Below are 27468 nucleotides of genomic sequence, written 5' to 3'. Positions count from 1 at the left end.
TGTGGTGGTGCGGATTGATGATGTGGTGGTGCTGAGTGGTAATGTGGTGGTGCTGAGTGGTGCTGTGGTGGTGCTGAGTGATGCTGGGGTAGCGCTGAGTGATGATGTGGTGATGCTGAGTGGTGCTGTGGTGGTGCTGAGTGGTGCTGTGGTGGTGCTGAGTGATGCTGGGGTGGCGCTGAGTGATGCTGTGGTGGTGCTGAGTGATGCTGTGGTGGTGCTGAGTGATGCTGTGGTGGTGCTGAGTGATGCTGTGGTGGTGCTGAGTGATGCTGTGGTGGTGCTGAGTGATGCTGTGGTGGTGCTGAGTGGTGCTGTGGTGGTGCTGAGTGATAATGTGGTGGTGCTGAGTGATAATGTGGTGGTGCTGAGTGGTGTTGTGGTGGTGCTGTGGTGGTGCTGAGTGGTGCTGTGGTGGTGCTGAGTGATGCTGTGGTGGTGCTGAGTGATAATGTGGTGGTGCTGAGTGATGCTGTGGTGGTGCTGAGTGATGCTGGGGTGGCGCTGAGTGATGCTGTTGTGGTGCGAAACCATAGATCTAGTTTACATGAAAGAGGAGGTCACTACAAATGTCTCAGACATGGGGGCAAATCCTCCTTGGGACAAGGCCCTACGCTTCGATTGCCAATTGTCACATGACCACAGACATCAGCACGCCTTGCATAAACAGCACCATGATGTGATACACAATGTCATTTTCGGTTGTTTTCAGACACAGTTAATGCCATTCGCACTATTAGCCCCTCACACAGGCCGCAGATCTTGAAATTCAGAGAGCCCAGAGCTCTTCATGGACTCCTTAAAAAGCAGCTCGTAGGGGACCCTCGCCATCTGTAAACTGCTGCACAGACCACCTCACTGGCATCTGGAGTCCGGCTGCATAAGCACAGAGGGCCAGCACTGCCATAAGGGGAGGTAAGACAGCAGGCACAGGCTTAAGAGGACGGGCCGAGTTTGTCATGCAGAGTTAAAGCAAGTATCTAAGGACTTGTGCTATAGGGTTAAGGGTTTTGGGATAGGAGGGTTTTAGGTTATGGGCATAGGGTTATTCGTCTGCGATATAAGGGTAAGGGTTAAGTGTTTAGGATAGAAGGGCTAAGAGGGAGCGCAGGGTTAGGGGGTACATGGTTAAAGGGTGCAGGGTAACGTAAGCAAAGAGTGGTTAGAGATTCATGGGGAGGACTTTGGAATATTGGCGTAACAGGTAAGGAGTTCATGGTGAGGAGTATAGGGCTGGTGTTTAGGATATGTGGTTAGGATATTTGATTAAGGATGTAAAGCTTAAGTTATACGGTTATGGTTCACGGTATATGGTTAAGTGTGCTAGGCTTAGGGGTGGGCTTAGGGTGTGACTGGTATGCTAACCTTTGTTTAGTGTTACCACTGGAAATGTGTGTAAGGTGTGTTGATAAAAGTTACAGTTATTTTTAGCCTGCCTCTTCAAATAAAAAAATAAAAAACGAAGTGCTGCCCTGACAATAACACTGCACCTAATTAACTCCAATGAGCACACTACAACTTTAAAATGATGCAACTAGACGTGTTAAAAACAAACTGATGCTATTTCTCAGTTTAAAAACAAAAATCAACAAGAGCAAATCGTAGTGACTTGCGCCAGGAATAATGAACTCCTCCGACAACCGAGGCTGCAATTACACCCTTGACATCTCACGAGTTCAGTTGTTTAATGCCCCTCCTTTATCACTAGAACACTACTGCACTCCATCAGACGCCTAGCTTCTTTACCTCGGGCACCCTGGTCTTTCTGCTTCCCTCGTCCCTTCTAACCCCTTCACTTGTTAATTTGATGCTTAAATATGGATTTAAAAAGAACAAATCCAGATGGAACGATTCTTGTATTATTTGTAATATCGTGTTTATTTTAACGTGTATGCTTAGTGTAAATATGGACAAATGATTCCCAATGAAAGTATTTTATTATAAAAAGCAGCAGTGCGTTGCCTCTTAATTCACCAATGCCCTAATTAGATAGTCTATAGCTCATGGAGTAATAAGCAATGTAATAGCACTTGGTAAAGAGGGGTAACAGTTCTGAAGCACCCTCGATGCTAACATAAGAGGAAATTGAGCTACAAAGGAATTTGCTCAAGATCACATGATTCGTGCAAGCTATGATTCGACGGGCTCTTTTTCTGGCCCGCCTAATGAAGCAACCGCTGTACCAGGCTCCTGGCTACCGCACAGAGCCTTAGCGTGGGAGCTTGCTCCATTGTGCCACCCAATACCTTCAGCGCGTGCGACACCTTCATCTTCGATGTCTCAACACTCCCCTTCTTTGGATCCGGTGTGTCGCTGGGCCTGGACTCCTGGCTGCCAGCTAAATATATAACACAAGTTGCGGTGGAGAAGAGTTGCGTGCTGTCAAAACGCAGGGCAACTTAGCTTTTGCAACACAAAAGTGATAATGCCAGACAAAGTGAAGAGGGACGAGGTGGGGGTGAGAGGTGAACGCATGGAACGGGACTGAAAGACCATTTTAGAGCCGCGACAAAGGGGAGTTTCCACTTTCTATCACCCAAATTTAGAGCAAACAGGCTAGATAACTTAGTGAGTTGAGTACTCTCGGTAGAGATGCTCGAATGATCCACTAATCGGAATAATAGCAGGGTTTCAACGACGGTAAATCCGCCTATCCTGACACAGAAACACTCTGACGTGCTCTCGGTCTGGTAATCTTCTCACCTCTCAGTCAGCGCGTCATACGTTTCGTTTTAGAGGAAGACTGCATCAGTCCAGATATAAACCCCGGTGTTCTCCCTACTAATTCCTTCTAAGCTGCCACCATGCCCTGATCTTTCCACAATGGATCAAAGATGGTCTCACAAACATTTAAGCATTAGCCATACAACATATCTTACATTTTACACGATTCTTGGACGTCGCCCTAAATAAAGCTACCATATTAAATTAAAGAAAGCTTATTTTCAACAGAATGCGGACTTCAGTCCGAATACTTATCAGAGGGGTGACATGTTGAGGATGCTGCCACTAGCTAGGGAGCGGTAAACGGCAAGCTCAGAAAGTTGCAAAGGTCCTCGTGGTGAAGCCTGCCCAGGAACCGGTCTGGACCCGTGGAATAAATACAACAAGTCAAACCGAAACCTAAGAGCCGCGCGCGTGAGCTTCTACCGTAGACAGCTCACGTCGCGTGGCTCTTAGGTTTCGGTTTCCAAGGCGCATGGCAGAGTCGGATTCCAACGCGCGTGACCCAATCCCAAGGCGCGCGTCGGAATCCAACTCTGCCATGCTTCTTAATAGTGCGCGCGGCCAGCTCCTGTCCCAATCCTTGTCGGCATTTGTCGGCTGAAACGATTGCAATAAGTTCTCTGGCGAGAACGCGCTTCGCGCGTTTAGCCGAGACCTAATGACACTCGCATCATTCAATATGCATGTACATGTATGGTGATGCATGAGCACAAGTACCTCATCAAGCATGCGTACTGAGTGGCCTGTGTTCCACTGGTGTTGTGTGGAGCACCTTTTGTACAGCATTGCCAAAAAACACTTGCAAAGTCAAAAGATCGCAAAGGCGAGAACTCTTGGCTTTGTTAATGCCTGTTCTCTTTGTCATTTTGTGCACATCCCAGTAGAAGCTGGGTCATGTCTCAGGGCAGTTCAAGAGCCTTGACTCAAGCTACTGTTTTCTGTCTTCGATCATTAAGCCTGCATTTTACTCAGCCGACCTGCTGCAGCTTTCTTTGTGTTTCCTTCTTACAACATAAAATCAATTTCGAGCAGAAACCAATCTTGGCTGCGTTGTAACTGTGAAACTGGTCCCAGAGGCTGGCGCGCGCTGCTCTTAAATGAGACAATGTGTGGGTGTGAAGGAGGTTTTTGGCTGCACCTCGAAGAGCCGTGGCCAAAAGGCGCCGGAAATCAGGAAATGCTTCTTCTGGCGTATACATCACCATAGAAACTACGCTGCACAGTACTGTAGAGAAAACGCAGCACACCAATAAATAGATTGCAAAGTCTAATTAAACAAGCACCTACCTCTCAGTGCCCTCACTGCGTTGCGAAACTTCTCGATGCTGGCCAGGAAGAGAGCAGTGATCGGCGCGTGCGCGCGACTCAATCCGCGCGTGGCCAGCACTTGTCGCTCCCTCTCCCATTAGGAATGCTGGGCGCGTGCCCAGCTCTTGTCTCCTTTTTGGCGGATTTGGCGGCTGACACGATTACAATAGTTCTCTGCCGAGAACGCGCTTCGCGCGTCTCTAGGCCGAGACCTAAAAACCCCTATGTAAAAAGTGGCCTTTAGTTTGTCAGGGTCAGCATTTTGACATGGTTGCCGCTCTTTCATATGCAATGGTTGTCCCATTTATGACAATAATTACCACAGATATATCAGCATTACCTATAGTATGATAGTCCAGGTATTTTACCATGGAAGCCCATATGCCAAGAACTATCTCCAGCATGCCCGTATTGTGTCACAGGTGCCCGACATGCTAAGAATTGCCTCCAGTAGTCCTACGCCAGTATTTTGCCCTGGGTTTGGCTATGAGCCAAGAATTATTTTCAGTATGCCAGGGCCAATGGCATACTCCCAATCAGAACACTACATTCCTACTCGTGCTCACTTACATTCACTCATTTACACTCATTCTCACTTACTGTCATTCGCTTACACTCATTCGACCTCTGACCCTGCTTTCAGGTTAGGTCGCCCCCACGCCGCTGCCGCCTGCTCACCCCGGTCTCCTGCTGCCAAGGTGACCTGGTCCGCCCGCTTGCTGCCTCCGCCTGCTCCCGGTCTCAGCCGCTGCTGAACCGGGCACCCTCGCCGCACTTTTCCCGCCGCTGCCTCCCTGCGGCCCCGTCCCCCTGACACCCTATTCGCATCCCCCGCTCCCGCCACCCAGCTGCTCCTCCCTCCCGTCAACACTCTTAAGGAGCTCGCGCAGCAGCTCAGGGAGCGACCTCTGACCCTGCTTTCAGGTTAGGTCGCCCCCACGCTGCTGCCGCCTGCTCACCCCGGTCTCCTGCTGCCAAGGTGACCTGGTCCGCCCGCTTGCTGCCTCCGCCTGCTCCCGGTCTCAGCCGCTGCTGAACCGGGCACCCTCACCGCACTTTTCCCGCCACTGCCTCCCTGCGGCCCCGCCCCCCTGACACCCCATTCGCATCCCCCGCTCCCGCCACCCAGCTGCTCCTCCCTCCCGTCAACACTCTTAAGGAGCTCGCGCAGCAGCGCAGGGAGCGACCTCTGACCCTGCTTTCAGGTTAGGTCGCCCCCACGCCACTGCGATTTCTTAAAATTCCTTAATCGCAATTAACCGCTTCAGCGCGGCGCGAATTTTCGTGCTGTGCTGAAGGTTCTAATGAGCCAACGGGCTCATGACGGAACGGTTCTGTCATGAGCACAGGCCAACCGACGCTCATGACGGAACCGTTCCGTCATGAGCATCGAAGGGGTTAAGGAATACCTCCCCATTCATTCCTATGGGCCTAGAGGCCCATAGGAATGAATGGGAAGACATTCTCAATTTGCGATTCTCCATTAGAGAATCGCAAATTGAGAATGCAATTTCAAGGGTGCAGGGGTGTCCAAAGGACACCCTGTTGCACCCCTGAAATCTGCCTATAAGTACATCTTGCACACACACACATGCCCCAAGGGCATGTGTGTGTGTAAAATGGAACTTTGAAAAATGCACTTTAGTGCATTTTTCAAAGTTTTCGCAAATTACCATGAAGGTCAACTTCATGGTAATTTGCTCCCCTTATTAGCGAAATCGCAAATTTTTTAAGTTTAATGCATTGCATTTAAGGAATCTCAATTTGAGATTCCTTAAATGCATTCACAATTTAAGAAATCGCAATTTTGCGATTTCTTAAATTGCGAAAAGTACAAAAATGATGATGCATCCCAAAAGTTGAAATTGCATTCGCAAACGGCCGAATTTTGCGATTCGCACCATTTGCGAATGCAATTTACAATGATGCATGTGCCCCCATGAGTTTCATTTAGCGATTCCTAGCAGGTTGCAAATTGACCTACTTCATGAATATTAATGAGGAAGGTCACAATTTGCGAACCAATGGGAATCGCTAAAGTCACCGCATGGTGGCCTGCTGGGGTCAGCAGATCGCCATGTCCGTGATTGCTTTTATATAAAGCAATTTTTTTTTTTTTAAAGGCAGCCCGTGTTCCGTAAAGGAAAAAGGGTTGCGTTTAAAAAGAAAAATGAAAAGTTTTCTTTTCATTTTTTCAGAGCTGGCAGTGGTCCGTGGGATTGCAAAGCTAGGAAAAGGGCACAAAACAACCATAGGGAGAGTTTGCTGGAACATAGGGCAAAAGATCCCTTAGTAAACCAACCAATAACATGTGTCACAACTTACACTCCTACCTCTAACGAAATAAGGAAGATTGGGAAAAGACACTGGCAGATCCTCTACAACTGGAACCCCCAGGTTTGCCTTTAAGAGATCTAGAAACATAAAAGATATGCTGGTACACACGAGACCTAAGACACAAAAGGCGAAAAGCGTACAAACTACCCTGTGGCAACTACCCCCAGTCAAGGGACATTACCCGTGCGGCAGCTGTAGCGCGTGCCCATTTACCAAAACATACAAGACTATAACCCTGTGTAATACTTTTGATTGGGAAATGAGAGGGCACACGAACTGCAATAGCTCCAATTGCATTTACTTGTTGATATGCCCTTGTAACCTATACTACATCGGGATGACAACCCGAGCCATCAAACTACGCATTTCAGAACACAGAAGCAATATCCGTTGCCAAAAGACCAACACGAAAATGTGCAGACACTATCTGGAGTTAAACCATACACCTGACTCACTACAATGGCTGGTATTAGAAGCTAACCCGAGAACTTCTAAACAGAATTTGTTCTATAAGGAACAACGCTGGATACATAGGCTCTCCTCTGACAGCAGAGGCCTCAATGAAGACATTCCATGGAGCGCACTGTGATTTAACCTAACTCCATGATTGTTCCAGAGCCTGCTACTCCTGCACACTGAACACTTATGGGTATTACCGCCACCACTGTGAATTAATACAACAACTGATCACCACAGTAGAAATCATGTCCATTTTGAAGCATCAATAGAGCACCACATGCAGGGGCTAGCTGCTTAACAGCCAACATCCGTGGCGACCATACAACCCTGTAATATGGCCCTCAACATCGAGTCTATATGCCATATGATCTTGGTCTCTACCCACGAGGAACTGTATGGGATACTTTTCATTTTGTTGCCCTTAATTAACATATCTTGATAAATGATGAGGCACAAGGAATGCTATAAGGGTGGGGACATTTTCTACAAATCCCGGTTACATCACCAACCAATATGCTTTGTGAGCAGACAGCACTGTAAGATGGCCGCCAGCACGAACACCTCCAGTCATGAGTTTTTGCCCACACCTTAATAAATCACAATGTACTCAACGTGAGAACTAGCTAGCTGTACCCCCACTGCCACCTCCAAAGGAAAGGCACATTCAAGACACATACTATGACCAACATGATGTAGGACACACGCTAGCTATATCCAATTACTCAAGTCAGGGTTGGTATTCCACGAGGCATTTATAAGTTACAATATACATGCGCAGGATAGGTTGCGGGAACCCTCCCCTTTTCTCACAAAAGGAACACTTATCACCCCCAACTCTATGGCAAGCACCTCATTGAGTAAAGTCTTACCCCCACGTACACGGCAAAGGCACTCCACGCTAAGATGGCCGCCATGGTACCATAGATCACAGACTGACACTACGTTTCGTAGAGTCACGGCATCACGTGACCGCGGGACCGGGTACTAGAGACTGCGCCGCAGAGCATTAACCACCACCCGGATCCGGCGGCGAGGGGTAGGTGCAGAGAGGGAACCGCGCTGAAGACACCAAGTAAGTGCCTTAGGTAATGGAGGTAGACGGATTCTGTATTCGCCGGCCCCCGACCACCGAGCGGAATCCCCGCTTGTCAGCGTTAACTAAAGGGGTTATGTGATCTGTTTAACAAAGGGCTCTCTGATAGCTTCGGCGCCCCAAACGGTTTGGCTAAAGGTTAAGATGCACACCTCATACTACAAATAAGGGCACGGTCAGCCAGGCTGCATTCAGGTTGAGCACAACATGTAATAATCCCTGCCAGAGCATAATAGAGATGCCACGCTCCAAGTAGGAGCAACAGAGACACAGCGCCAGCGAAACTATTATTCCATGAAGTTTAGGATTATACTACGAGAGAATTACATAGCGTAATCCCGTAATTATTGTTTCCTACTATAATAATCATTGTTTCCTACTGCAATCAGCCAGATACTTGGAGGTCCTTCACGTTTTTACAGCCCGCCAGATACTGTTGGGGTCTGTATACACAACTGATTAGGTGAGTGATCAATCACACTTACCTGAACAATGTACGCTCCTCCATCTGGAGTGAATGTTTCTGATTTTAATCTTAATTTCAGACACAAGGTTCACAGTTAAACGATTGTCAACATGAGCATGACCACTTGACTGCTCACTAAGGATTAGCATGAACACCTGTTCAATTTTAATCACATGCTAGTAGCACTTGAATTAGCATGACACCAGGAATGTACGTTCTCCACCCTATGGTTTGATTACTATACCTGTTGTGATGTGCTCCTTTTCTCCCAATCCAGTTAGATGCAGCCCGACAGGAATAGGACGCAGGAAAAACTTCTTTTTCTGTGAGCTATACACTTACTTACCTGTCTGATACACAGACACCTTTTCACAATAACGTAGATAGTCTTCATATTAGATACACCAATTTCTACATTAGGTCCTGAAGAATCGCTAGCTAATTGCAACAAGCGAGAAACATGTCGACCAACCATATCACACACTAGACTGTCACTCGCGACCTTGAAGCATAATATTCAAACGAGTAACAGATAGTTTCTTTTAATTAGAGCAAGGGGACCACCTGAATAAATTTATCCCTGGTACTCCTGGCTTTATTTTAACCACAATCACACATCTACGTACTCCTGGCCCCACACCCGCACTTCATCTAAACGGCAGTTGGATAAAAGATCTCCGCTAAAGAGCCCCTCTTTGAGGTGTCTCCCGTTGGGTATTGCACCGCCGACCCAACGAGGAGCAAGCCCAGATGATGAAGCATGACACCCGACATAATGGATGCCCAACTGTAGGAGTCCTCCTGGACCCTACGACATCCTTCGCACCATAGGGACACGTACACTCTCCATACAAAGGAACAGCTCAGTAATTTTGTATCTATGTGTGTAAAATGTAACTTTGAAAAATGCACTTTAGTTTTTCGCAAAAAGGTCAACTTCATGGTAATTTGCTCCCCTTATTAGCGAAATCGCAAATTTTTTAAGTTTAATGCATTGCATTTAAGGAATCTCAATTTGAGATTCCTTAAATGCATTCGCAATTTAAGAAATCGCAATTTTGTGATTTCTTAAATTGCGAAAAGTACAAAAATGATGATACATCCCAAAAGTTGAAATTGCATTCGCAAACGGCTGAATTTTGCGATTCGCACCATTTGCGAATGCAATTTACAATGATGCATGTGCCCCCATGAGTTTCATTTAGCGATTCCTAGCAGGTTGCAAATTGACCTACTTCATGAATATTAACGAGGAAGGTCACAATTTGCGAACCACTGGGAATCGCTAAAGTCACCGCATGGTGGCCTGCTGGGGTCAGCAGATCGCCATGTCCGTGATTTCTTTTATATAAAGCAATTTTTTTTTTAAAGGCAGCCCGTGTTCCTTAAAGGAAAAAGGGTTGCGTTTAAAAAGAAAAATGAAAAGTTTTCTTTTCATTTTTTCAGAGCTGGCAGTGGTCCGTGGGACCACTGCCTGCTCTGAAATGTATTTGTACTATCATTCTCAAAGGGAAAAGGGTCCCTTGGGGACCCCTTCCCATTTGCAAATGGGTTACTACCTACCTAAAGTTGGTGGTAAAATCCAAATGTTGTGCGACCTGCATTCACGGGCACAAAACATTCATACATACCGCAGCAGTTTGGTATTTTGAAGGGACGCCCTAAACATCCCCCTTCCAAACACCAAATCGAAAACCGATTTAGCGATTTGGTAATGGGTTACCAATTCGCAAAATAGAGTTTGATACATGAGAAAAGCCTTTTTAGGTCTCGCCTACGCAGTGTGCATGCGCTGCATCGGAGGACCTTTAGCCATCGCTCTGCTCTTTTTAGAAGCACATACTCGTGCTTGTGGCGGCATCCACCTTGCGGGAGCGAGCAGGGGCACGCCACGAGTATGTGCTTCCAATAAGAGCAGACTGTGTGCGCACTCACCACTGCCAGGCTTGTTTTGAATAGAGGCGCGCGCAGGGGCCATTTGTTTTTCATTCAAAATACTTGTCTCTCGCTGCCTACATAAGGCCAGTGCCCGTCTCACTCTGCCTAATGCTTATTTTGTTCAAGTATTATTCAGATTCCACACACTAATTGATTTGAAATCTAATCTATTTAAATTCATTTCATTTTAATCGGCGTAGTAATGTCTCAAGAAAACCTCTATGAGAGCCAAAAACATGCGTATTTTTAATTGACTCGCACGTCTTTGTGGTGGTGTCAGAAGTGGAAACGTGAGCCCTAAGAGAGACCGGCCTTCCCAACACCAGGCCTGCAGCACCTCGACTATGACCAGACCATGCTCTGGACGCTACGGACCCTAGTGCGTTGTGTCGGGCTGAGGCTACTCACCATACAAGAAGTTGTGGCCGATTTCCTTCAATTGTGCGTCTCCTGGCTTACTGGAGAGCGTTCATCGCAATGGCAGAAGGAAAAAAAAATGGAAAGGGAAGTCTTTTAATTTTGTATTGCAACACACAGGTGGGAGCAAATGTTGATTTGCACCGCAGCAGTGATAAAGTTCTTTTTAAAAAAGTTTGCTGTGACAGAACGCTTTTTAACTCGAGACTGACCGCAAAGGGTGACTGTCCAAGCCATGACTTTTGGGTTGTCTAACGTGAAAAACACCAGCCTGATTGCACTTCTTTATTTTATGCTGCATCCCATTTTTGTAATTGAAGATTTCTGACCTTGGCAGCTCAACTAGTGCTCCTGGGGTCCACATTCAGTCTAAGCCCAACACATAATGACTTACTCTCAAGTCTTCAGCTGTCTATGTGAACCCGGGCGTTCAGGATCTTTCTTTCTTACTGGTGACTGTGAACCCGATGTGATCCCTGAACATGAAATGTTCAGTTGTTAGATTTGAAAGGTACATCTGGACTTGATCTTGAAGCAGCAGCAAACTGACTACAGTTTCAGGATTCTGGGAACGTGGAAAGAGGCTTAAATGTGCGCGGGTGTGTTTTCAGATACAATTACAGTAAGTTGCTGTTTCTCGGACTATTTAAAGAGCAGTCTTTATGCTCACCCTGATATCAAAGTTATCTGTGTTTTATTGTTAAGGACTGGGGCAATGCCTAGATGTTTTCTTTCCGCTCACTCTGCCACGACAGAAAATTGGGACTATGGATTCATAGTTTAAAGTTTCTAATCCAAAGCCGGAATTCAAATCAATAATAAAAAAATTCTCCAAAAATGCATCTTTCATTCTAAAACTTGTAAAAGAGCAAAAAAAAAGTAGGGCTAAAATACTAAGCAGCACAAGGAGCAGGCAAGCCTTGCAGGGAAAAAGGGCAACAAAAAAGGTGTTTCCCCAATAACTGGTATGCAAGCATTTGCAATGCAATAGGTCTCATATTTACGTGAGTTTACTCTATTGGCATTGTAAATGACAATGCCTTTTTATTTATGTTTTAAAAACCAAAACATAAATAAAAGGCATTCTCATTTACAATGCCAATAGCTCAAACTCGTGTAAATGTGAGATCTATTGCATTGCAAATGCTTGTTTTTTGTTCGCAAACGGTCCGATTCTGCGAATCAGCCTGTTTGCAAAAGCAAAATTGCTTGATACATGTGGCCCTGAGTCACAAGCGCAACGTAGAATATCCCTTGTCAGTACTTAAATGTAAAACGGAAGATTCTAAGAATGAGCTCAATGTATTAAATAAGGTGTCTTGCTTATACAGCTGCCTTCTCTTTTCATCACGTCATTAAGACCAATGACCAAGTATTCAGACAGAAGCAAATATTAATATGTCACAGCCAGTTTCGAGTATAATATTTCCACAAATCTTTTACTCCCACTAGTGGAGTATACTCAAGTCACTTGCATTTGGTGGCTGGTGCATTTGGAGAATCTGCACTCTGTAGCACGGGGCTGCAGAAATGAAAATTATACTGATAAACTACCAGTTTATTTTCATTTCTGTAGGATGTGCCCTGACGACTTAAAGTGTGCATGTCAGCAGCACAGGGATCAGATCAAGCGGGATCGATTTAGCCATGGGTTGCACAAGTCCAACGCCCTTATTTCAGTTTTGCTTCTCTTGCGCAAGCACAATGCAGTACTGGCATAGTGGGCCTACCCCAAGGAGTGCAGCATATCAAATATAGGAACATGCTTGGGCACCTATTTGCAAAAACTCGCCCTCTGTCCCAAAAAAGCCAAGCTAGAGTTCTGAAAGGGCGGTATCTAGGGTTCTAGGATAACATGCACAGGCTTCAGGAGCCGTCTGCATCAGAGACGAGCCATGTCAGCCTATCGTTTACGAAGACCAAGTATGTACCAGCACCTATGAGTTTTTTTATGTGGGAGTCAGGACTATATGAGAGAGTGAGAGTGAGAGAGGGTGAGAGAGAGACTGCGACCGCCGCCTAAGTGAGCAATAGGAGCCTGGATATGTGAGAGCCGTCTGTATAGGTGTTTGTCCTGGGGGAGAGGGTATTTAGGATAGGTGAGGGAGTTATGATGGCCTTTGTGGTGACATTTTAGCCATTCCTACCATAATATTAGCCCATCCTTGATGTAATGTGGGAATTCCTGGTAATGCCCAGGCCATCCCAGGCATTATACTGGTCGTACGATTACATACTATGGACATACTTTGCAACATTCTGGCCATCCCTGGTATAATATAGTCCCAAACTTGAAATAATGTGGGCCTTGTCGCTATCCCTGGCATAATAGTAGCTCACTTATATTTTTGCTAAGCTTCACAAGTGAGTATCTCCAGTTTATCTATGAAACATTTTATTGCATTTAGCAGCATTAAAAAAGTGGAAAGAAACAAAAAAAGGTGGCATGAAAGTAAGTTACTTTCATTAGCCTGAGTTATCAAAGCGCACCAAGACCCAAAAAAGGTAACCTCAGTGGACCCAGTATTGCCAGGCTAATATACTCACACCTTTACTCCTATTCCCCCTCACTCTGTTTGGACCAGCAGTTGATGTTTTGAGTAGGCTCGTGCATTCCTCTAGAGATGGGGAACAACCATTATAACGCAACTTTTAGCACGCAGTGCTATTACAACGCAGACTTTAAAACGAAAACCATTACAACGCATTACACTGGGGGGCGCTCTAGGATAGGGAATAGTTTTAATTTACTATCCAACACCTTCCCTAGTGTCCACGGGGACTGGTGTTGGAATAGTAAATTAAACTATTCACTATCCAACACCCCCCAGTGTAATGCGTTGTAATGGAATGCGTTTTAAAACTTGCGTTGTTACAGCATGCGTGGTAAAAGCATGCGTTGTAACAACGTACATCCCTCTAGCGATACATCATGTATTGCAAATATTCAACAACAAGTACACCAGTAATGCAAATAGAACACTAAATCGCCTTGGTCTCATCCTCATGGTGTGTGTTTGCATTAGATGGTCAATCAGAAGATACCACATTATTTTAAAAGTATTATGTTGCTCCTTCAAACCATATGTACATTTATCTATTGCTAGAACCTACCAGTTTATGATATCATGGCATCTTTACTCCCAACAATAAATGTTCCAGCAGTAACCTCCCAAGTCTTGTTATTGCTTCTGCCGAGGGAACCTGAATCCCCTGCAGTATCACTCTTGTTGATTGCAGATTTGGACAATCTTGGATTTGTTTAATACACTGAAGTAGCTCTTTTCAAAATCCCCACAATCATTAACCACTCCTTCAACACACATAACCTGTAATAATGTGTTCTGTGATGGGCTCTTTTATAGACCTTTAAAATATGTTCTAAGGAACCCCGGCTCCTCATCGCCTTTCTCCCTGCCGAATTTATGTGTTCCCACATGGTTTTGCGTCTCCTTTGTGTGTTTGATTGTCCTCCTGTTAGTTTCTAAATGCTCACTGACCCACAAGAGGCACACTTGAGCATAGACGATTCGAAGGCGGTCATATCCCTTGTCACCTTTCTGGTAAATGGATCCATTATCCAATGTTGTAATTGAGCATATGCTAGCCAGTAAATGCTAGTTCATTTATAATCCAACTTGCACTACTCAAAAGATTTAATATCCCCCCATAGCAACTTTATCTCTATAACGTCTGGCATTTGCCTTCCCTCCATAGACAAACGGATGGGGTCTTCAAAGAAGGGATAAAATCAGGGTGATGATGATTTGCGTCAAGGTTCTAGTAACCTCTGTAATATATACCTAGTGTGACGTGGCCTTTCTCCGTCGCCACAAATTGTCCCCTAGCGTCCTTCCCACATTCACATGGTTTGTACCCTTTTTTTGTCAGTTTCTTGTGCCATCCACATTTGTAGTAGGTGCAAGTATGATGCCTGAAAATACTGCCAGAAGTGTTCCTCTGTCTATCTGTAAGATCACAAGTTTCACATTGGGGATGAAAACCAGTAAAGTGTGAAACATATATATTAATCCTGGAAAGATATTAATCTTTACCATGGTGAGTCGTCCCAACCCTGACATCAGCAGTGCTCTCCACTTGCTAAAATATATCTGAATGACAGCCTTACGTGGTGCCAATTTGCAGTCAGAAACATGGATAAGGAGCTAGTAAGGTTAATTCCCAAGTAAAAAAGGAAGTTCCTGCATTTTGAAATGGGCAAACTAACTGCAATCCTCGAATCCCTGACCGCGTCAGATGTAATATTTCTGACTTTTCTAATTCATTTTAAATCCTGCTAAAGTCTCCAAATGTGGGAGTAATGCCACTAACTTTTCATGGAAGTTGCTAAGGGGTTGAATGAAAATGCAAATAAGAGTGGTTGGTCAAAAAGATCATCCCTGTCGTGTTCACATTCTTAAAGCTATCTCATCTGACCAACTACCATTCACCAATATCCATGCTCTCAGATCTTTGTAGCTATAAAAGATCCAACTGCAAAATCTGGCGCCAAAACGGAATTTGCTAGCTACTAGCCATCAGAAACCCTAATTGTCTTGGTTGATTTTTTTTCCTGTCTTCAACTTTAACCGCCATCATATTTAGATTTGCTGTAATTTTTGCCTAGTAATGTTCCATAATGAAGCCAGACTAATTCGCAACCACCATCTACTGCAGAAATGTATCTAACTGCGATGTAAGAACCTTTGTGATTATTTTGCCATCACTATTGAGGATTGTCCTCCTCGGGTTGGGTGAGGGCGTGGCAAGAGGGCTTGAAGGCATTAGCATTGCTAAGAGAGGTTAGAGGAGAGAGGGAAGGCAGGATTAAGAGGGAAGTGATCATTATGTAGGTTTGGAGAGGTTATAGACTAGATAGAATATGACAAGGTTTGCAGATTCAGTGAAAGCAGTAAACGACTGGAATAGGTTATGGTAGAAGAAAATGGATAGGAGATGTGTTGGAGGTGAATAGGATTGGTGGGGTACAGTTTGCTTTCTATCATGACATTATGACACGGAGAATTGGTAATGGTCAGGAAAGTCAGTGCTTTGCAGTATATTTGATAAATAGCAGGAGTTGAAGGCAAAAGCTGAGGTGATAAAGGGGACTGGAGGCTATTGGGAGCAAGAGTAGGATAGGTCAAAAAGGTGTAGCAATAAGAAGAGTGAGAGAGAAGAGGGGTAGGAACGATACGCAGTCATACTGCCCAATGTACAAGAGAAAAGAAAGGGAAGGCGTATAGAACAGGGAGAGGCGGGAAAAGGCAGTTGGCAATGAATGGGTAAAGTGAGAAGTAGGGTGAGGAATTAGAAAAGGAAGGTCTACCAAAGAAGCATAGGTGAGAGAGAGAAGCCATTGCTGCCATAAACATTTTGAAAAACGGTGGGCCAGGTGTGCCACTGCATAACCAGATGTTTGTATTGCTTGTAATACAGTTAGATTGCCTGGCACACCACAAAAGTATAGGAATAGTACATTTAAAATCTCTGAATTTTGAGGGCTTTCACATGAAAATTGTGCTGTAAAAATACACAATTTGGCTGCATTATTTCAAAATATTATCGGATGGGGACGCACCCAAAGTTAGTCAGGCTTGCTTGTTCGCTCAGTCCTATTTGAAGTAGGTATTTACGACCGAACACTTTTAATGTTCGCCTGCCACCGCTCTCAATTTTTGACAGGATTGTCCTAGAAGGTTCAGGACTGTACCCTTCAATAATGCAGCAATGGTCAGCAACAAATGTATAGTATATGGAACAATCTAACAGGGTTTGCTCTCGTACATAAAATACAAAGAGGTAGGCTTACTAGAAATTGTATGGGTATTCACGCAGCACAACCCTAGTTTTATCGAAGTAAGAAGCATGAAGTGCCTTTAACCTAATTATCCGGAGGGTGGTCAGCACTGGGCTCCAAACTACTTCCAGGCCAGACGGTCCATTAAAGTCCATCGAATCTTTAGGGCGGCTATCAAGGAACAGGATCACTAGTGATGAAACATGGGTGATACCATGGGACCAGCAGTCACAAACCGAAAGTTACCCAAATCAGGCATCTAGGACCCCAAACGCACATATGCCCACGCCAGCTGTGGAGAGAGGTGACTTTCCTGCAGAAGAAATTGACCTATCACGTGGGTACCACACATGTTTTTTTTGGTGCCCAGAATATTACACAAAAATTTCAGAATGTTAATAGGGTTAATTTCATGAACAGCTTCATGGAGTGTTAGGTGGGTGCACGGTAGGGTCAACCTCACCTCCTTCTTCAATAGATTCCCTCTCATGTTCATAAAAGGTAGAATATCGCAACACGCATGTAAATTGCAAGAACACATTTTTATAAATAACACAGCTTTTATAAACATACGATATAGGCCAGGGTTTTCTGTGTTGTTTTTTTTTAACCAGTCAGCTTAATCAAATATAAAAGAACATGTGACTGAAAACACCAGTGTAAGTAGATCTTTTAATTCTAATCCAATCTGTCTCCTCCTCAGCGTCCTCCATTCAGCATTGACCTCTTCAACCAGGAGCAGGTGCAGCAAATCACGGACTACGTGGTGAACACCTACTTCCGTCACTTCAAGCTCTACAAATATGTCTTCACCCCACAGGTTGGAGAGCTCTGGCGCTTCCGGTTTGGGCTAGGAAATGAATAATTGATGGGATTTTGTCTAGCACCAGATGCTGCCATATAAGGGTGATCTGATTTCATGGGTAGTTTCCGGTTAGGAGATTTTGTCTGTACCACATTTACACACAAGGAGCTATCTTGCATCTGCTGGCAGATTCTGGATAGGAGGTTTGAACATTTTGGGATCGCGGCAGCTGTTCCCAACCCCTGACATAATCAGATGTGGTTTTCACCGTTATCATCATAAATGGACAATTGGAGGTTTTTGGAATTGAAATATGGGTAGGACGCCCATACGTGTTTTGGACAAAAAGTATTCCAGGCGCTTTATCTCCTCAATTTCATCTGTAGTATTTTTTGGGGTTCTTTTATTCATGGATTTGTAGGTATGGTGTAGGTACAGCATGCACACTGCAAACTGCAGTGTTCCACAGTGATTTTACTGTTCCACTGTCAGCTTTGTTTGGCTGTTTGGAGCCAGGTATCATGAGTGTTTTAAGGAAAACATCTGTCGGGCTTTTTTAAAGGAGATGAGAGAGGGTGTTTATATGTTACTCAAAAAGGAGGTTGTGCTTACTTTTGGGATCTGTGAGGAGTGTCATAAACCCTTGATTGGTTTGCAGTTGTATTGGGTCAGAATATGGTGCGATTGTCTCGCGGAGACACTGGAATTGACCTGCCCGACATCTGAACATGTGCCAAAATAATGTTGAATAGATCCTACATCTGACTCCTGGTCAGAGAAGGATTCCCAGTACAGGCGGCATTGGCTCTCTTTTTTCTTTATTACGTTTTTGTTGAGTTTAACTGGTACGCGCCATTGGCCATATATTAGGATGTGCATGACTGATACACGGGGGCCCAACAACATGTGAAGGAGGATTTTTCTTTCACGTCACTGGACCCAAAATAAACTGCATCACCTCACCATTGATCTACAGTAAAGAAAGGCAGAGCATGGTCTATGTAGATCCAAAGTTTTAAACTTTATTGTATTTTTTGCTATGATATCTGGTATTTGAAGTTGGAGCTAAGCAGTATGTGAGTGAGCTGGTCATGTATTGAGGCCTAGGATGAACAGTTCAGTCTCAGAGCCATTCTCTTTCTTTCCTCCTCCCCCCTCTACAGTGATCAAGTGGGTGAACAGAAGTGGAAGCATTCCTGAGATTACTGATTTTCTGTTACATCCTGGTTTTGTCACTTCAGAAGTGGGGCTCAGGTTGCAGTACGTTGGTGCTGAAGAGCAATGATCACCTTGGTAGACTTTGTAGCACTGCATTGGAGATGAACGAATATATGTATTTATGTGTACATGTATGTATATATATGTATGTGTATATATATGTATATATATATATAGACACGTACACCCTTTCTGCTACGAAGGAATGATTTGAACGAGGATGTGTGGTCCCTTGGAGTCTGTAAATGAACATGTTGCGTGGGGACAGTGTTTATTGCGGTCAACAAAACAAGGTGAATCTAGGGAGTACTCCACTGAGATGGGAAGGATTTTTTTGAGATGAGGACGTTTTTGTTGCCACTAGTGGCTAGTTTTAAAGGTTTGGTCATTTTCATGGCATTCAATCCATATTAGTAGGGTACCATTGATTTCCTTCATACACAGTTGGTCTTATTGTATTGCTTACCATGTCGCACCTTACAACATTTCCAAAAGTGTTAGACAATTTCTTACTGTCATGTAAAGCTGTTTGCAGGTTTTTCTTCCTATTTGTGTGGGTGGTTTTAGTTCTTCTCACAGGTATGAATCCTAATTTGTGGTCTTAGAGTAGGGTGCTAGTTCGATTTGTTGGATGACGTCCCTTTCACAAATTCTGCTGATGGTTTTTGACACTGATCTGCTATTGGCCAGGCCCTTTCAGTGTTAATTGGCTTTCTTTTGGCGCAGAGTCCCATGCTCGTGTAAGGCTGGGTGTAACTTTGGACCAGGTAATGAGGGGGATTGCAGGTTCTTAAAGGAAGATATCCTGGTGGTGGGCAGCTGGAGCTGATGATGGCTTCATCTTGATCATGTTCCTAACTAACATATGGACACGTGTACTAATCCTTGTGCATGGGTGGTTTGGCAGAGTCAACAAAGACAAATTAATATTTTGTTATCATTGGTTTTTGTACCATGTTTTGGTCTTCTATTTTTATACCCAGCTCTGTCCCAAACAGTTGATTTGCTCACATGCCTATCAAACACACCAGAGTTCACGCTGCTAGGATTCACACATGGGTGCCTTATTCTGATTGCAAGCATATATTCTGACATAGTCTCTCACTTCAGGTTCGACTGGACATCTCAATCTCCTACGAAGGACTCGATGAGCCGGACACCCTCATGGGTAAGTGACCTTAAAGGCTTAGCTTCTGAACGTGTTAAAACACAGCAGCAAATTTTGTGGGGACTGTGGTTGTTGATCTAACCAAGAGTATAAGAGTGCTGTTTGTGATGATAGTGTAGGAGCACAGGCTATGAGGGATGCAGCACAAGCTATGAGCAATGCTTCCTGTTGGGGATGTTGTAGAGGGTTTACTTTGAAGTACGGCACAGTAAGGTCTTTAGAAAATAATGTAGGAATCCAGCCTCCGGAACTGGCTCAGTAACATTGCGGGAATTAGTGTAATGATACTGGCTATTATGAAAGGTTTGGAAAAATTGGGTAGGGTGGTAAGAGCTACGGGCTGAATGTATGGTGTCGGAGCAAAGGTCTATGTGTCGTCAACAGTCTCAATCCATGATCATGCTTGGAAACCAGATGATCTATCTCTTTCAGAGGAGCAGTCACCTCGAGACAGTGAAGAAGGACCGAGTGCTGTAGATGAAGAAGAGACCGATGCAGAGAATGTGAAAGTTTTAGAAAGTAAGATATGATCTAGGATGGACCCAACAAGTTCTAAATGCTGAAGCTAAAATGGCCAGAAATACCAATGGAATTTTCAAGTTTTCCTCCAAGTGGGGTAACCGGCCAATGAAATAAATATTAGAGATATACAAGGCTATATAGGGGATATACAGGGGAGAGGGGTTGGCCTAACGGCTAAGGCGCTCGACCTCGGAATCTGGGTTCGAGTCTCGGTAACAACGCCAAAAACCCCCTGTGATTCTGGGCAAATCACTTAATCTCCCCGTGCCTAAAATGAAAGTGTGTCCTCATGTAACGTAACTGGTGCTATGTAAAGCGCTCTGATAACTGATTCGGTTCGGTTCTAGTTCGCGCTATATAAAACTCTGCAAAAAAAAAAAGGCTAGAGAAGTGGCTACTGTTACCTATGGTGCCGGCCTTTGGGGGTATACCTCTAGTAAGCAATTGCAACTAGAGGAGAATAGTTTCACTAAAGGTTTACTCTGCCTACCCACTTCTGCCTCTAACTTTATAGTTCATCAAGAGTTGGGACTACAATATTTAGAGGATTTGCTTTTAGTAAAGCCTTTGCTCCTTTGATTTTCCATCAGGTCAAAGGCAGACTAGTTTTACCAAATCGATTATTTTAGACCGTTTAACTTTGGTCAATGCCTCACTTATTTTTTGGTTGTCATATATTAATTCTTCTTTTAGCACTCTTTTTAAACTGTTAGTGTGGGATGATCTCTGAAGACCCTGACACTCACTAATAATTTGATTAAAGGTACTTTTACTAGGCGTAGGGCGGATCTTAGAATGAGTTTGGAAATGATGGAAACAACAGTCCCCATGTATATGTCTCTTGCATTGGAGGAGGGATATAAAGGTTATCTGTTCCGAGTTACTAATAATGTACACCGATATGTGCTGACAAGGCTTCGTCTTGGCATTGTGCACCGTCTGGTATCTTTTCCCTCAATTAAGTTGTGTCCAGCTCAGTCGATTCCCTGCCCATGTGATGGTACAAGTAAGCAGAGCACGATGCACTTTATACTATTCTGTAGTTTTTATTCTGCTTATAGGTGCCACTATCTTAAACCACTTTTTATTGCTCCGAACATTAGATATTACAAAGCAGCCTTGCATTATTTGTTATTTTTAAATGACAATTAAGTGTGTTTTAACGTTGCTGTTTTTATTTCAGTGGCTATTAATTCGAGGAAAAGTATCATGTATTAGATTGTTTTGGCCAGGGGAAATAGTTAATTATGTATCTGTATTATATCCTATCATGAAAGATGTATTGTATTTTATCTTGCTATATTGTGCTGTTATAATTATGTTTTATGTACTATTATGGCTGTTTTTGGTGTTTTTAATTAGCTGAATAAAGTTTGAAACTGACCTTATCTAGGCTTTTATCATGTTCTAATCTGTGATGTGTTGTCCTAAGTAAAAGTTGGGCACTGGTGTTGGAATGGCAGGCACACATCCACACCCACCCCTGTCAGAGCTTTCATAGACCATGTGGGAGGCTCTTTCCGCTGCTGTTGATTAGAGAACAGGATTTGATCCATGAAAAAGATGCTGTGGTTGGCTTCACAGTTATTTTGCCTGGTACCTGCAAAGCAGCTACATTGTGTGTACCCTAATTTCTTGGTGACCAAGTGGCTTGACCCTATTCTTGATACCTATAGCTACAAAAATACACTAATCAATGCAGACTGCAAAAATAAAGACCAAAACACCTATCTACAAAAAAAATGTGGTAGGACTGGAGTTAGAACAATTTAACCCACTTCTATAGTACAGTAGGAGTCAAGTGAGTGTGGATAGATTTCGGAATTTATAGCAAGTTAGTATTTGTCTACAGTCTTGATGTTTCAAGTTCTAAATTTTTAGTATGTTCTAGTAATATTTTTTTGAATCTATATTTTCCCATGGGGCCCGGGGGACCCTTTTCCGTCTGTAGCAGTAACATTCTACCTTGGTTCTCTACCAAGCATGTCCAGCTGTTCTCGGGCTTGTGTGTCTAAATACAACGGGGTCTGGATTAAACACTGTTCTTAATGTTCAGGGATCACAGTTTAAGTGCGTCCTGTAGGAAATTCTCAAACAAGCACGCACAAATTTCTTCAACAGGTGCTTATATCAATGAGCTTATTATGCTAGCAAGATATCAATATTGTTATTTGCCTAATGTTCCCACTAAATGTCTTTTCATTGGGAGATGCACTGAGGATCTCTATCTAGTCCACTCCAGGAGTGAGTCTGATGATGATACATTATTTTTGAGATTGCACTCCCGATGGAACAGCAAAAGGGAAAATGTCCAATAGTGAACATGGAAAGGCAATACTATGCTGATTAAATGCCAACTTTGTAGACATTCTTTCCAGAAAATGTAAATATTTAGCTGTTCCCTGTGAAGCCCACATTATTGTCATTTAGGAGGCATTTGGCAAGAAACCACTGAAATGGTAAATGTGCACCCTACACGTACTGGCCTAACGCAAATAAACTGGTGTGAAGTGAACCATCTTGAGTATTCCATGCTGTCTTTCTAAACCATCTGGCAGTGTTTATTGTTCATTGATTCAAGCAAGCAGAACACCAAAGGCTGGCAAGCATGCTGTTGTCAATGCTTGGAGACTTTAGGTAGACTAGAGGTAGAGTTTTATTCATTCTGGATTTGTAAGGCGTGGCAAATTACCCTTGAGGGTCTCAAGGCGCGGGGGATGTTGGCTGCTTTTTGGTAATCTGATCATTCGAACAGCCAGGTCTCAAGTCCTTTCTGGAACTGCTGGAGCGTTGTAGCGATCCTGAGGTGTAGGGGAAGTTTCTTCAAGGCTTTGGCCGCAGGTGTGAGGAGCAGCGTCCTCCACCTTTGGCTTGGCGTATTAGGTGGGTGTCTGCAAGAAAGAGGGAGGTGGAACATAGGTATCTGGTCGGTTGGAGGAAGGTCATGCGTTCATTGATGTTTGCTGGTCCTTCATTGTGCAGGGCCTTGTATGTGTGGGTCAATATCTTGAACTGACATCTTTTCTGGATCGGGAGCCAGTGTAGCTTCATGAGGTGGGGTGTAATGTGGGTCCGCCTGGGAAGGTCAAGGATGAGTATTGCAGGGGACCTGCGGGGATTCCTATGTAGAGTGTGTTCCTGTAGTCCAGCCTGCTAGTAACAAGGGCCTGTGTGATGGTCCTTCTGGTGTCGACTGGGAGCCACCTGAAAATCTTTTGCGGCATGCATAGTGTGTTGAAGCAGGCAGATGAGACTGCGTTTACCTGATTTTTCAAGGATAGCTTGCTGTCCAGGATGATGCTGAAGTTGCAGGCATGGTCTGTCGAGGAGAGGCTGAGGTCAGCAGTCCAACCATGCTTTGTTCCATGGGGAGGTGTTGTTCCCAAAGATGAGTATTTATGTTTTGTCTATGTTGATTTTTCGACAGTTGTCCCTTATCCACTCTGCAACGATTGCCATCCATCTGTGGAAGTTGGCTCTGGTGGATGAGGGGTCTCCTGACAGTGAGAGGGTGAACTGGGTGACGTTAGCATAATAGATGATGGTCAGTCAGTGCGAACTGATGGTGTTGGCCGAGGCTCATGTATGGGTTGAAGAGGAAGGGGCTCGGAGACAAGCCTTTGGGGATCTGCAGATGATCTTCTTGGGTTCCGAGGTGAACAGTGGGAGACGGATTCTCTGGTTTCTTCCGGTGAGGTTTGAGGCGATCCATTTGAGGGAGTCTGCCTGAATTCTGATGTGGTGGAGTCTGCTGATCAAGATGTGATGGGGGAAGGTGTTAAAGGCGGCAGACAGGTCCAGGAACAGTTGAAGGCAATCTTGGACATCTCTGTTGAACTGAAAAGATCAGTCCTGCAGGCAGTTTCTTTAAAAGAAAAAAACCTTCTTAATTAACTTGTTTGACAACCACTTTGGGACAGGTGGTTAGATGGTTCAGGTCAAAGAGGCAATATGTTCTTCATCTTCACTTATTCTGATTCCACTTCTTGTAGGTTCAAGGATACTGGCTCCCTCTCATGAGGAAGGTAGGTTGGCACAGCACAGAGAGGCTCTCTGCTCCATCCCGCATTGCTAGCTCTTAACCTGAAGATTCATAGTTCTTGAACCTTCCACATTGCTGTGCAATGATCTATTTCAGTTTCAAACCCCTTCTTCCTGAGGGATATAATTACAAAACAGTTCTGGCTGCTTATACTGCGCACCAGTGGCTGTACTGTCACTAAGTACTTAATCAATAGGTTTTATTATTCGTGCCCATTTTGATGGTCACATTTTCTTCTCAACCACTGAAGGATTAAAGGCTAAGTAAACGTGCCTGGGTGTGTCCCTTTGAATTTGAAGCTTATTGGTTATTCCCTCCACCTACTTACCTACCTCACTATTAGTACTTTCAGATTAAAGGAGGATATGCTTACCTGACTTAACCAATTAAGAAACTACAGGACTACTTCATGCTCTGCCCCCAAGAACCTCTGATGCTTGTGCCAAGGGTTTTGCTGGTCCATCAGGGGTGCTATAATATGCAGTTGTTTGTATGATTAAAGAACACTGGTGTTTAGTCTGTTTCAAATCACTTCAGTTGTGAGTGTATGGGAACTGATGTGGAGGAAGATAATATGATTTGCACAGGACGGCACAGTGGGGTCAAGTATTGTGGAAGCAGCAATTAGAACCCAAGTCTCCTGGTTCCAGATAGTGGCTTATGCAATACACAAGCAGGGAAATCTAGCATCGAATTCCGAAGTTTTTTTCAAACCGCATTTTATAATAATTAGGAGTAAGTGGAGGTATGTTCTTTGGAGAACGGTCTGGGGTTGGAGGCTTCTTTCCTATAATCATCTTGGGCCAGAAATGGTTTTGGTATGAGAACACGACTTCTCCTTCAAAAGGATTTTATGTCCATGTCTGCCTCTTTAAACCTTGAATAGCCATATTTATTAGCACTATGACTGATGTGCCTACCCAGACCACTAAATGAGAGGACATGAGTATTTTTGTTCCTTCATTTTCAATGGTAGGAGAGGATTTCACCTTGAACAATGTTTCACTAAGGAAATTTAATTCCATTTTCTGGCAACAACATGCTGATTCAAGAATCAGTGACACATGAATGCTTGGATCTGGTTTTATCATCAAGTACATTATGGTAAAAAGAGAGTTTCAAGGAGACTGAAAGCTGGTGCTATGAAGGCCATCAGTAATGGACACCTTCTGTGAGCCCTGGTCCAAGTGGCAGCTTTCTGAAGAGACGGGTGCAACATTTCCCCAGGTCACATCTGTCCAAATGACACATACTTGTCATTTGTGAGGGAAACTATTCTGAGTACAGGATACAGTCTATGCGAGACTGCAAAATTCAGACTGTCTTGGATTTTCAGACAGCAGTAAAAAGGAAGAACTCCAGAAATAACATACATCATTGTTTTAACAGCATTTCCAAAGAGTGCGCTGCCACATTTGCTTAGTGTGGGTGTTTTGGCACATAGCCTTTTTTCACTTCAGTTTAAACACACAAGTTAAAACATAAATCTATAAAAAAAAACATTAAAGTAAGTAAATAAATATAAGCTAATCAGCATATTGAACAAATATAGTTTTTAAGAGGAAAATGATGTGCATATCAATAGTATCACAAAGAAGGACTCGCACACAAAAGTCAACTTTAGGGGCTTGGAGAAAAAAATTGTGGAAAAGGCAACAAAATTAATGGCACGACTCAACCTCATATTCACGTCGTAGATATCATGCAAAACACCCTAATGTTCATGCTGCAATAGTGGAACCAATTACGATGTTCCTGTTAAGCCAGAGGAATTTCTAAATATTCATAAGTTCTATATGCAGCTGGAACTGCTGCCTCAGTGTATGTGTGAAATGAGCATAAATTGGCATTGACTGCAGGAAAATCTACCCAGGAATAAAAAACTGTGCCTCTGTACGCTTTGTTTCGTGTACCTCAAACATGAAGGTAACTTCTCTACCGCCATTGGCGAGCACATGTCTAGTTAAGTATGCTTACCGCTTGCCTGCAATTAACTGGAATAACTACTGGTTGTGCCAGATTTAATTAATGGAATTCAAAGAAAGGAAAACATAGGGGATAATCCTTTTAAATAATCAAGCTTGATTAACCCACAGGCATAAATAGGTGCTTCCTATTAAGCTGAAGGAGGATAAACCCTTATTTTCACGGACGTCTCTGTATAGAGGTAATAAAGGAGCTTTGGACACACACAGGGAAACTACTCAGGAGACCCATTAAATAGGTACCAAACCTAAAAAGTTGGTGGAGCCATGTTATATGGTTCCTACAAATCAGTAGAACTGTGTATTTAGAACAACAAAACTTCATAATACAGAGACTTTATATAATCAGTGGATATTGGTCTGTTTGGCTAGCTCACAGTACCGCATCTAATCTCCTAAAATTACCAAGTTATAGATGTTGTTAGCAACCTAAAACATGACTCGTGTTCCCAAGGAAATCGTGGACACAGATTTAACCCTTCTGTTTGTTACTTTTGCATGCCCAAAGTGCCACAAAGAAAAGCTACAATATTGCATTTTCAAACATTTATTAAAAAAAAATCAAACAATTGTGAATAAAACAGTGATGAAACGTTACTTTTATATGCATTATTAAAATGATGAAAAACACAAACTTTGACAGAGATGCAAAACAACGTCTGTAAGTAGTCTGAAGCAGAAAGTCTTCTCCAACGAGCAAAAATAAAATAAAGTGAGGCATGTTCTCAGTTGTGCGACTCTGGAACTAAATGTGCAGAATACAGGGCGACAATGTCTATCAGAAAGAAATGGCACATCCTTGAAATTGAGAAAACATGTGCAAACCACCATTAGAAAATGATAAGCTAAAATGGAGGCTAAGTGTAAGCTACATAACACCAGCAGTTAGGGTATTCTACCAAAAGCAGATGCGACTGTATTTCTTCTTCAAGGCGACAGCTAGTGTCCTTGTTTTTGAAGAAGGTGTTTGCAGCTCCTGCGCCAAACCTCAATCTGGATGTTCCTCTCACTAGCTCCCAATTGAATGGGTTTTATGTACCTTCCTATTAAATGTTACTAAGAGTTACAATCAACATATCTCATATTGAACGTTACAGAGAACAGCAATCAATATGACATTTCCCCTACTTACTAGCACTGTGACATATTGTTGACTATTTAAATGTAGGTTTGAACATTGACA

General features: G+C 43.7%; 1 protein-coding gene across 1 annotated transcript in view; it reads left to right on the top strand.

Moving 5' to 3' along the window:
• CFAP119 (cilia and flagella associated protein 119) overlaps positions 1 to 27468 on the top strand; it is a 107742-nt gene that overhangs the window by 61600 nt on the left and 18674 nt on the right. The window contains exons 6-8 of the mRNA XM_078652853.1: positions 17249 to 17365; positions 19679 to 19736; positions 20169 to 20255. Of these exons, the coding sequence (XP_078508979.1) occupies positions 17249 to 17365; positions 19679 to 19736; positions 20169 to 20255 (262 nt within the window). The remainder of the gene's footprint in view (positions 1 to 17248; positions 17366 to 19678; positions 19737 to 20168; positions 20256 to 27468) is intronic.

This window comes from Lissotriton helveticus, chromosome 7 (assembly GCF_964261635.1).
Source record: "Lissotriton helveticus chromosome 7, aLisHel1.1, whole genome shotgun sequence".
NCBI classification, from domain to species: domain Eukaryota; kingdom Metazoa; phylum Chordata; class Amphibia; order Caudata; family Salamandridae; genus Lissotriton; species Lissotriton helveticus.
The sequence above is the reverse complement of the archived record's forward strand: the minus strand, read 5'-3'. Positions and strand labels throughout refer to the sequence as shown.